This window comes from Prenolepis imparis, unplaced genomic scaffold, assembly GCF_030444845.1.
Source record: "Prenolepis imparis isolate NDT839.2.m4 unplaced genomic scaffold, iyPreImpa1.0 SCAF_1, whole genome shotgun sequence".
Classification (NCBI taxonomy): Eukaryota; Metazoa; Arthropoda; class Insecta; order Hymenoptera; family Formicidae; genus Prenolepis; species Prenolepis imparis.
Genome location: NW_028141159.1, coordinates 18,634,551 through 18,646,114, shown reverse-complemented (window position 1 = coordinate 18,646,114; position 11,564 = coordinate 18,634,551). Strand labels below are relative to the sequence as shown.

The 11,564-nt window shown below is 34.4% G+C and overlaps 2 protein-coding genes across 4 annotated transcripts in view; one reads left to right on the top strand and one right to left on the bottom strand.

Annotated features, from left to right (window-relative positions):
• Positions 1-119: 119 nt before the first annotated feature.
• Positions 120-2,564, top strand: LOC145939759 (uncharacterized). The gene is made up of 4 exons (XM_083044344.1): positions 120-1,545; positions 1,649-1,846; positions 1,992-2,130; positions 2,263-2,564. The coding sequence occupies exons 1-4, from the start codon at positions 1,324-1,326 to the stop codon at positions 2,472-2,474; spliced, it is 771 nt and encodes a 256-aa protein (XP_082900470.1). The 5' UTR covers positions 120-1,323; the 3' UTR covers positions 2,475-2,564.
• Positions 2,565-2,876: 312 nt separating this feature from the next.
• LOC145934657 (disintegrin and metalloproteinase domain-containing protein 10) overlaps positions 2,877-11,564 on the bottom strand; it is a 64,914-nt gene continuing 56,226 nt past the window's right edge. For all 3 annotated transcript variants that reach the window (XM_083035269.1, XM_083035288.1, XM_083035278.1), the window contains 6 exons: positions 11,214-11,381; positions 10,991-11,118; positions 10,776-10,890; positions 10,581-10,715; positions 9,676-9,903; positions 2,877-9,543 (listed from right to left, as the gene is read on the bottom strand). In XM_083035269.1, coding sequence (XP_082891395.1) covers positions 8,635-9,543; positions 9,676-9,903; positions 10,581-10,715; positions 10,776-10,890; positions 10,991-11,118; positions 11,214-11,381 — 1,683 coding nt within the window. In that variant the 3' untranslated portion in view covers positions 2,877-8,634. The remainder of the gene's footprint in view (positions 9,544-9,675; positions 9,904-10,580; positions 10,716-10,775; positions 10,891-10,990; positions 11,119-11,213; positions 11,382-11,564) is intronic.

Below are 11,564 nucleotides of genomic sequence, written 5' to 3'. Positions count from 1 at the left end.
CTCCATTCTCGATTAAATAAATATATATTACGCAAAAGATGCATTTCGAGATCTACAATTGCGATATATTTATAACTATAAAATAATAAATGTAAATTTGCATGCTATATAACAAAATTGCTTACACATATGTATATTCCTTATATAATTTATCTGTATACATATATTTATAAATATGGTAACAGGGAAATTATATTAACAATATAAGGTTTCGTAGCAATCTTTAAGGACACAATAATTATCTTTAATCTTAATTAGAGTCACAAATATATTTCTTCCGATGTTTTATCACGTTCAAATTTCGATTATATAAAAATATAAGTCGGATTGAGAATATGCAATAAAAAGTACTTCAATTAAATTATGATTTAAAGAGGGATATGGGATTGATTTGAAATTATCATTTTGCGCGTGGTTGAATGCGGTAAAATTGGTGCTAAAATTTATTCATCGACGAAATAAAAACCATTAACTAATTTCAAATTGGTTGAAATTAGTTAATTATCACAAAGTAATATATATGTCTATGTATATACGTATAGGCTGATGTTATGTTTCATTTCATATAATTTAAATATGGTGAAGACTCGCAGAGGATGGTAGACATCAACAAAGACGAAGATGAGAGAAAAAGGGTTGAAAAAGAAGTCGCGTTAAAAACAAGACGAGCTGAAATGATAAAGCGATGCGATGCCAAAATAGCTCGACGTCATTTGCAGGCCGAACAACAAGGAATCTGCGAAAAAAAAAAATTATTACATGCTCAAAAACTTATTGATCTGAGACAAAAGGAGCTTGAAGTGACTCATAGACTGGCTGCTGAATTATCGCTGCGTAAAAGTAAAGATTTACAAATTATGTATCCAAAGCATACCGTCAAAAATTATTTTATTTATAAAAAGTTGCAATTTTTCTAAATTTAAATTAAATTTATAAATATTTCTTTTTCTTTTATGTATTCTTTCATCTCTTTTATCTTTTCTCAACGTCTCGCAATATTAAATAAAACCAGTTCTTTTGCAATTTACAGATGAAGTAAAACATACGCTAAAATTGAATCGGGTAAAATCTGTCACACGATCGCTATCGGATTGTGCTACGAAAGAAGCTCGATCACGTCTGATAGAAAAGAAAGTTAATTTGGAAGCGAGCCAGGCAAAATTAACGAAGCTGTTACATCAAGACGATACCGTTGAGAAACAAGTACAAGTCGAACAAGAGAACAAAAGGCGAAATTTGCGCGCTGATCTGCAAAGTCAATTAGCGGACAATCATCGACGAATCCAAGAGGAAAGAAATCAAGAGAAAGAGCTGGATCGCAAAATGATAGAGGAGACAATGCGAAAAATTCAGAAGGAAGATGCAAAAATAAAAGAAAAGAAAGATAACAATGCGATTCTTCTGAGAAAGGAGATGATCGCATCTTTGGCAGCTAAGGATGCGTGGGAAAATAAATATAAGAAAGCATTGGAGGATGAAGACGAGAGACTATCTCGTATAGTCGCGGAGAAGGAAGCTCGACAGGAGAAATTGCTCGATATGAAGGTAAGGGTATATGGTCTTTCAAACAAAGATATACATAAAATTTTAATCGATACCATAAATTTATGCGATAAAAATTTCATGACACGTGCTTTTTGTGACATAGACAGAATTTCGCAAGGTGAGAGAAGCGGCGATAGATAGGGTAGCTGGAAAACTGCTGGATAATGTATGTAAGAAAAGAGAATGGGAAAAAGTATCTAATGAATTATATCAGGAAGAACAGGAAAACAAGTTGGCAAAGGAACCGACTATGCTTGCGTTAAGGAAACAATACGCAACTGCTGAATTTCTGAAAGAAATGGCAAGAATTTTAATAGTTTGCAATTAACATAATAAATTTAAATAGTATTCGAATTGCTCAAAATTTTCTACAAAAATGCAAAAATTATATAAATAAGAATAAATAATGTGTATATATGTATGAAAAATATATAAATTATTTGAAGGCCAGGCGTCAGAAGGCTATCGCTGAACGCAAAGCGAAAGATGAGGCGATCGACGCTGCATTTACACGATATTTGATCAAAGAACAAGAAAAAGATGCTGAAAAGCAAAGAAAACACGATGATGAACGTCACGCAAGAAGTGAGCTTGCGTACACATTATGTTCTAATAGTTCTTATAGTTTTAAATATATTAAAAATTACAATTTAATTATAAATGTAAAAGGCATATAAAATTATAAAATTATAATTATATAAAATAATTACATTCTAGAAATGCAATATGGAGAACAATTAAGAAAGACCATAACAAATAATAGAATTTCTTACGCTATGAACATTTTGGAACAGCAATGTGAAATTCGTGCGCACGACGAAAATAGCAGTCAGAAAACGAAGATGAAAGAGCCAGATGACAGGAGCAAAAATATGACTGCAAAAAAGGAAAAAGTTAATATGGACATTAGAGGATGTACAAGTGATTAGTGATACAAATTCGATTGATTAATAAAAGAAAGACAGAGCGCACATGAAGATTTATCCTGCATTTCAATGGAGAAAAATGAAGGAATAATAATAAATTAATAGTACACATTAATATACAAAAGAAAAATAAAAGTATTTTCATTTTTATCTAATGTGTTTAGTTGTGTAATATTTAATTTATCATATAGAATTCCAAAATTTACTTGTTGGAACAATTGCTTTCAAGAATAATATGTATAAGAACGCTAATGAAAAGTTTGAAGCTTACGATCGTGAGATAGCGAAGACAAAAATTGAAAATCCTGAAAGTACATTTAGCGTCTAAAACATTCGATTGCTATTTTTTTATTTATCGATATTGTACATACAGTGATAAACTGATGCTTCTAGTATCCTTATTTAGAAAAATTAAGATACGCTTATTTTCTTGTCAAAATACTTTATATCAATCGCTATATACTTTCGCTATATACTCGTTCTTCAACATGTGTGTTCGCATTCTACGCGATCGCAGCTTCTTCGTTGTTTTTTTTTTTTTTCACATTTCGTCTAGCATTTATTGGTATACAGGTATGTACAAATCGCGTGATTCTCCACGCGAATTCCTGTTATATTTGTACAAAGTCCGTGTAAAAATACAGCAGCCCCATCTTATATCAATTACAAGTTTACGCGATAAAAGTTAAAATAAAATAACAGTCTCGCCTCTCGGACGTATCTAATATTCCGAATAGGTTCGGATCGAGACCACTTGTGCCCTCGACTTTGTCGATCCGAGTGTGTCGTGTCATTTGGCATGCAGGGGTTTCCTCTCTTACCCCCCTGCTACTGCTAACTATTATTAAATGGAACAAGAAGCACTCGAGTGTAACGGGAATGATTACAGTATGTAAGTACGAGCAATCAATTTGTCCTCGGTGGCTATCTAGTCACTACAGTTGCTCAGCGCTCTCATCATCCGCAGATCAAAAATACAATGTTTAGCTACGATTATTGGACTACGATATTTTTTTTCAAAGTCATACGATGAATATGCACATACATAGAAAAAGATTTCACGCCACAGTTCGTCCTGCTAGATAATTTGCATGATAGCAATTAAAGATCTTCAATCTCATCAATAAAAGCTTAAGAAAGTATTATAAAAGTAGTTTTGTCAATCTATTTTAAAACTTATCCTGTGTAAAATAAAATAAAATTGAAAAGAATTTTATTTCCATTTGAAATTTCAATCTTATTATTCCTTTTTATTTCACATTAGAAAATTCAAATATAGAAATCAGATTTTTTCGATGTGTATTTTCTCCTTAATATATGTTTCATAAAAACTTTTTGATTTTCTCGTTAGTTTTTCCTTAACAGTATCATGTTTTGTTAACTTAACAGTGCTAAATAAAGTATCATCAATTGAATATATGCGATTTAATTTGTTTTAAATTGAAAAAAATAGAATTATGCAATTAAATTCTTATGCTAGAGAAAATGTGCTTAAATAAAATGAATAAAAATATTTAATATTAAAATAAGTTTTTTAAAAAATAATATAAAAAAATACGATACCTCTAAAATATAATCGATATCTATTTTTCTCTTTAAACTCATCTATTCTTCAATGAATACTTACTTCGAATTTTTCTTTGATTTTGCTATAAATTGATTACTTTCTCGGTTTCTGTTATTTATTGATTAATCTTGCGCTAATCAGGACCATAATTCGAAACGAAATTAGAACGAGATCCGAACGGCGTAAAATCTTTCTCATATATATGTTCTCATATATGTTTCTCATCGCACTCATCGAATTTACGCGAGCGTAGAAAATTGTTTAATCTATAATTTGCGTTTACAGATTTGATTCATTTCATCGCTGAATCTCTCACTGGACAGACTATATAAAGATAACAGCTACGATTTATCATCTACACATTACAGAATCCGAATATCTCAGTATTTCTGCTATCTACCTGCTGATTCTACGTCCAAACTACAAATTCTTCCTCTTTCTTCCTCTTTTTTTTTGCTTTGTTTAAATTACAACGTAAATCTTACAACCAAAGCGGAATACATAGTTATAGTTATTCATACAATGTATATAAGTATCACAATAAATGTATATATAATATATATATATAAATATATATATATAATATATGTATATTATATATATATGTATATAAATGCAAAACGAAATGTTAAAGTTAATGGATATTCGGATTAAATGTTCGTCGCAATCGCACATAAATTACAGCGATCTTCCGCACAGCGACTAGGCACAACAAAGCGAATCGCGCCACTGGATTATGAATACGAATTTCGGGGATTGAAATCGAAATTTTCATTGAGCTCGAATTTAAATGCGTAACATACATATGTTAAACAAAAAAAATGTTTTTCTTTTCTTTTCGATATATGCAAATACATGTTAATAGTCAATTTTTGTAAATAGCCATTGCAAATTTAAAATTATTTAATTAAAAATTAAGATATGTTAAAAGTTCAAACAAATTCCACGAGAATTCGAGAACGAAGAAAGTCAAGAACTTCAAATTTAATCTTTTATCTCTTCGAGATAAAAGAGAACGCGTATCCAATTTTACGAAGTAAATTTCTTTCGATTCAATTCAATTCAACTTTTATCACGATACAACATGAGAATTTAATTTATCGAAATGACATCGATTTCGATTAATTCAAAAGAAGATGATATAATACAGCTCGATCTTAAAAATAAAAGCGCTTTCTTACAAGTTAAGCAATCCTGTTTATGAGTTCATGTAAAAGTAACATCACATCTTATAAATTAAGTACATGTACGAATGTATACAGATACACGCACGCACGCACACACACACACACATCCATATATACACACATACACGGGGATCAAGCGGATTTTTATTATAAATACCACTTTCAGCAGTTAATGGAACCGATTATGTAAGTATACAAAACACGGTCAGCCAAGAATATAAGTGCTTTTGTTAGCACAGTTTCTGCAAAGTCTTTGTTTATCTATATAAGTAAATGTATAATAGATGTAAATGTATTTGTAAATGTAATTGTCTGTACGAGCTTTGGAGTTGAAACATCGTTCATTTATCAAATTAGGCTGTCAACTTTGACGAATGAATGTATAACACGTACCGTCGTAGAAATATAATTATTAACATTTGCTACCGATATCTGTACTTTATTGCAAAAATCAATCGTATGAGCGATGTATGTCCTTTAAAAAAATATATAATTAATTAATTGATATAATAATAATGATATAATAGGTTCCGTTAAAACTCCAAATAATACACGATTCATAAAACTGAAAATTCTCGTTCGCCGTATGAGAATTTACTTATTTACATAAATCTAAATAGAATATACAGTTTGGAAATTAGAAATTAATAACACTTACACCGAATTGTGTAAATACATAACACCGCGGTATTAATATAATTTTAATTAAATTAAAAGAAACCTATCAAACCCTGTTTACATTGTTTAGCAGTTTTTATACGTAAAAAATAGATGAAGTTATATATTTATTTCGCTTTCTCCTCCTGAATAATACTTGTTATGGAATGATATAAAAATGAATACCGCCAACGAGCGTATTAATATTATTAATGTTATTATCCTTGAGTATCGAGTCCGTATCGATCCGACTTTGTTTGTTACTTTACTATACAGAATGACAACTCATACGTTGCACGTTTAACACGTCAGGCAGGCAGTATGAGAAGTCGGCGATCATAAACGGATCTTAAGAGAGGATACATTAACCGTACTCATACGTGTTGGCTAATAAGAACTAGTAGAGTCGATTTCATAACGATTAACCGAACCGGCCATCGCGGATCTATCGCTCGGAATGAAATTGTGGCAGCTCAGAGGATCGCGAGAGATTGCGAAGCCGACTCTTGAAACACGTGAATACACTCTCTGTACCGAGATATATATATATATATTTTTTAACACTCGACTGCACGCGAGCCGCGAGCGCAAGGAACTTAAATTCGGCAAACGCATTCGATGCAAAAAATATACAAGTCAATTAATAAGAATCGATAGAGAAATCCGTTTTATACAACGGATTCTAAATATGTATATATTTGTAATAGAAAGACAAAAATATTTTTCGCACTATCGCTTCGCCGCGAATTAATCTCAATGCGTTTATAATATAATCTATCGTATTACTTTCTCTTAATTTAATTCTTGGAGTTATAAAAATGTTTCTCTTCCTATGTTGATAAGTGTATAATATCTATTTGATTGTATATATTTTTTCTCTTTACCTTATATATATATATATATATCAGAAATGTGTTTGGAAAGAGCTCTAAATGCAAACAGAATGATTATCTATCGATTCTAGTTAATCCACTTATCTTTCGCAGAGCGAACAGGAATGTCTGGGCAGTAAAGCATATTTACAAATGGAAATTACGCTCGGAAACACGATCGGACAAAGGCGTAAGTACACTGAGTGTTAGCACCAGAGATATTGGAGATTGAGATTGTATAAAGTATAGGAGGAACGACGTGTCTCCTCCAATAGCAATCGCGAACAACGAAAAACTCGGCGGAACAGGCGTCGTCACAGAGATATTGTACAGTCTTAAAAATATATAAGCAGTCCGCCGTTGGCTCGACTCGCGATTTTGCTCGCGGATGATGCGCTAAAGACACAAACTAGATGATCCCCAACGAGGGACTCTTCACGAGATGCAGCAGATTAGGAATTGTCGACGATAGGAACGTCTCGAGTGAATAATAACGCTACTTTAACGCCTTACAGGCAGATCGAGAAGACCTTCCGACAATCTCAGTTCGAGATGAACGTCATCCCCTAGGTGGAGAACGTCAACCCACGTCAACGTCATATCAACTCTCTGATCATGAACTAAGCTTTGTTCCTCTACATCAATATCATAGCCCTAACTACAATATATATAGCTGTAGCTAATATATATGTATACGTCACATTACAGCAAAATGGCTATAATGTAAAATATATATTAATGATATTATAGCTAAGGCTATAATTTGCAATGTACAATGCACTTTGTAATATAATTTTAGCTATATTATATAGTTAGGGCTATAATATAAAGTATGTAATAATTATGTTACAGCTATATAGAGCTAAAATATAGAGTATTTTTTTTATAGCCGTATCATAGTAAGGACTGAGATGTAGAGATTATAGCTACATTTTATAATTATGGCTATAATCTCGAAAGGAGCGACTGATAAAAATCAATTAATCAAAGCTATTTATGCTTTAACGCATTTTTCCTTTTGTCATCCTTTCGACCGCGATCGATATATCGTCGATATAAATGATAGCTTTATCTTGGGCAGACGCGATTTTTTTAAGCGTCGAAAAATAGGGTACTGAGAGTAATAGCACAGGCACAGTATAAAGAGACTTTAAGATAAAGCATTGCTTTCAATACGTTTTGCATTTTAAGTATGATATATCAGTTGCACGCTGATTCTCAAAAAGCTATCATCGACGAAAACGAATTATAATCTGCTTTCACAGTTTCGTGAAGTATTAGGCGAGTGTGATCAGTAATGTATATACTTGCGGCGTTTATTTATTTGCCAGTTGCTCTTAAACAGTTGATTTGGCCCCTTTCTTTGGAAGAAGAAAACTGGCTCGATCGTCGAAAAACTAACTTGCCGGTGCAACGTTCGTCATCTTGTCCAAGCGCAAATTTCTTTCGTTTGTCCTAATCGCACGTGAAAAACATTTTCACACCGATCACAGCACGAGCAATCACAAACGTATGTAACCGGTCGTCGCGCTATCGCATTACTCTAGAGATGAGGAAAGGAAGAACGATGAGAATTTGACGTATGTCCTCCCGGCCTATACATAAGACAATCGGCAAATTATTGAAACATAAACCGAAACATCGTTCGATCAATTCGGCAATAAATCAATTAGACTACTCTTCCCTTCCACGCTCTCGGACGGGATTCTTTCAAGCACGCGCTAGCGATTCAACGCTTCATTTATCATCCCGCGCGCATCTATCTTAATAAAGTAATCTCTCATTCTTGGGCTAGAATAAATACATAAGAACTACTTACAAGTCGCATCGAAGCGACTCGAAAGAGATTTGAACACGCTCGTTCCCATCGAAATCCATGGTCACGTGTCCGAGAAGAGAAACTCGCTCTCTGATAACAGTACTTCCAAGTCGGAGGGTACGGTGTGCAAATCGGAATTGGCCGGTTCCGGCAGATCACTTCCGCTGTTCCCGATGCCGGTAGGCGCGATCTGTCGCGCTCTGCCTATTCTGACTCGATCCTTCCTCTTGGCCGCCGTTCGCAGAAGTACTCCGGTTCTCGGCAGCTTCGCTGTTCTACCGCTCGCATTATTAGCGTGACTCGCAGCCGCGCCTGTACCTGGTGCCTGGGCTACCTTGTCGGATTTGCGTAGCTTCACACTAAATCGGAACGGAGGCTTGTACACTATTTGGAGTCTCGCCCGTTCCTTCTTGGCGAGGGAATTAGACGAGGAGTTTTTCAATTCCACTACTCTTCCGGCTTCCAGAGCGCCGGGACGTCGCGCGGATATCAAAGCTTGTTGCCTCGACACCGGCGTCATCGGTTGCCTGGATGCCACCACACCAACCCCACTGGTGGGGTTAACCGTTAAACCCACCGGGGTTGACTTGCTCTTTGGCAAACCGCTCACGTTAGTCCGCGCGCTGATATCCGGTCGGCACTGCGAGGACGCTAATAGCCACGAACGCACCTTGCTCTTAGGATCTGCATTTGGCTCCGGTTCCTTTTCCGCTTGGATCGCCGAATAGTCAATCACCTCCTTCCTGTGCTGCTTCTTACGCTTCCTCTTATCGTTATCGCCACTGCCGCCGGCCAAATTATTACCGGCGACTTGTCCCTTATCCTTCGCCGATGTAGTCTTCTTTCGTTTATTCTCCTGCACCGCAGCAGTCAAAACTTCGGCCGGCCTCTTCCGCGCGATATCATCCACCTGGCCGGTAGATAATCTTTTCGTTTGTTGATTTTGTTGTTTCTTCTTCGTTATGACATCCTTTAAATATAAATGAGAAATTTAATCCAAAATGTTAAACTCGATATGGAATTCTAATATAACAATAATCACTATATCAATTACTAATATGATAATCTAATATATTTTTCCTTATTTGAATTGATCCCTTACTTTATTGGACTTGTCAGTGTGGCCACCTTCTTTATGCTTATGATGACGCCTTTTCTCTCTGACCTTTCGACTAAGAGGAAGCTTGGCGCGCACCACTGGCGGATGCACCGTCACTCCTTCCGCACCCTCCGGCGGAAGTCGCACCGTTTCCGTTGTAGAACTGTGGATTATCGTCACAGACTTTAACTTCAAGTCTGGTCGCTTGCCCAGTAATCTCATGCTGGCCACCTAGAGACAGAGAAAGAGTTTGTAAGTAAATTTCAATTTTATTTTCTATTTATTTCTTGATTGATAGTACAAGAATTTAAGAATATATAATAGCAATACTAGAGATATATACTATTGCCACAAATATATATATTTCTTCGTACATTGGTATATTTATTTTACAAAGTAACAAAATCGATATATAATTTACACTCAAATTACTATTTTATTTAAAAAATAATTAAAGCTTACATTTTCTAGCAACTATAGAAAATTTTTGCTTCTACGTGACATTTTAATCATTTACATATATCTCGGAAAGAAACTGCAAATAATTCTATAATATACATTATAATGTGAAATGATAAAACAGTAATGAATTCCATCTAATAATTATTTTACAATAAATATTATAGAATTAAAATATACAAATAGCTTACTTTGACATATCCCTACACTTACTCTCATCACATTTCACTCTTTTCCGTAGTCGTTTCTGACAATAAATAATTCGATAAAATTGTTCATTAAAAATAAGACCGATTAAAATATTATAAAATATAATTAGAAAAATTTATTGTTCATTAAAAATTGAAACCAATCAAAATTAGAGAAATTTAAAATTTAAGTTTGGCAATAAATAGCAATTATTATCGGTTCAAGAGAAAATATAGATGTTTTTAATAATATACACGTACCAGTAATGATATCGCTGCTAAAATTATCAGAGCGGCGGCATACCAATGTTCGGCGACCCACCGTCTGAAAGTGGCGAGACTCTCATCGGATAACAAAAGTTTCCTTAAAGTTGCTAATGGGCCGCTTGGATCGACCTGAATAAAATATTTTAATTAACATCACGTCTTACGTGGCTTTTTTTTCATTCTATTTACCTCGCGACATTTTCTAAAGACATCACAGTAGCCGTTGTAATCGTTACACGGAGTTCCCGGTTTTGAGAACATGTTGGGAATATTATATGGCGGAGAGTTCCAGTCGAAGGAAGATCTGCGAAAAAATATTTTATAGATGATTAAATCGATCCGCCGATTTATAGAGAAAATTTTTATTTAAATTCCAATCTACGAAATAATGCGAAACAACATACAAGCATGGTTGATTTTCGCCAGGAACTCGGCAACAGAGCTCGCAAGCCTTCGTCGGCGGATCGTTCGGACCTGGTATGCATTGGCAAGATTCCAATCCGTATGCCAGACATATGCTGCCAGTGCATTCCTTATTATAAATAAAAATTTCATGTAAATATATCGTACATTTAATAAATAAAAGCACTTCTTTCTATGTTCTTAACAAAACTCATTAATATTTACCCCCATAAAGCAAACCAGTTCGCCGTTGCAAATGGTTTTATTGGGCTTATTAATGGACGGCGGACAATACGGAGAACGACCGTCGCAGAAACTCGCATCGCGGCAGCCATTGTCGTCCCTGCACTTGTCTCCGAAACGGAGATTACACTCGACGGTACAGCACGGACCCTGAAAAGGGGGAAGGCAAACAGAGCCGTCGAAATTACATCATGTCGTGCGTGCAGTGCGCCGTATAATCATATTATGCATATATCAGTGAATAAATCGCCTAAAGTAAATTTCGCAGAATAACGCTTGAATTAATTAATACTCTTTTTTTATATTTAAACAATTAAATATTTAAACGCTCTT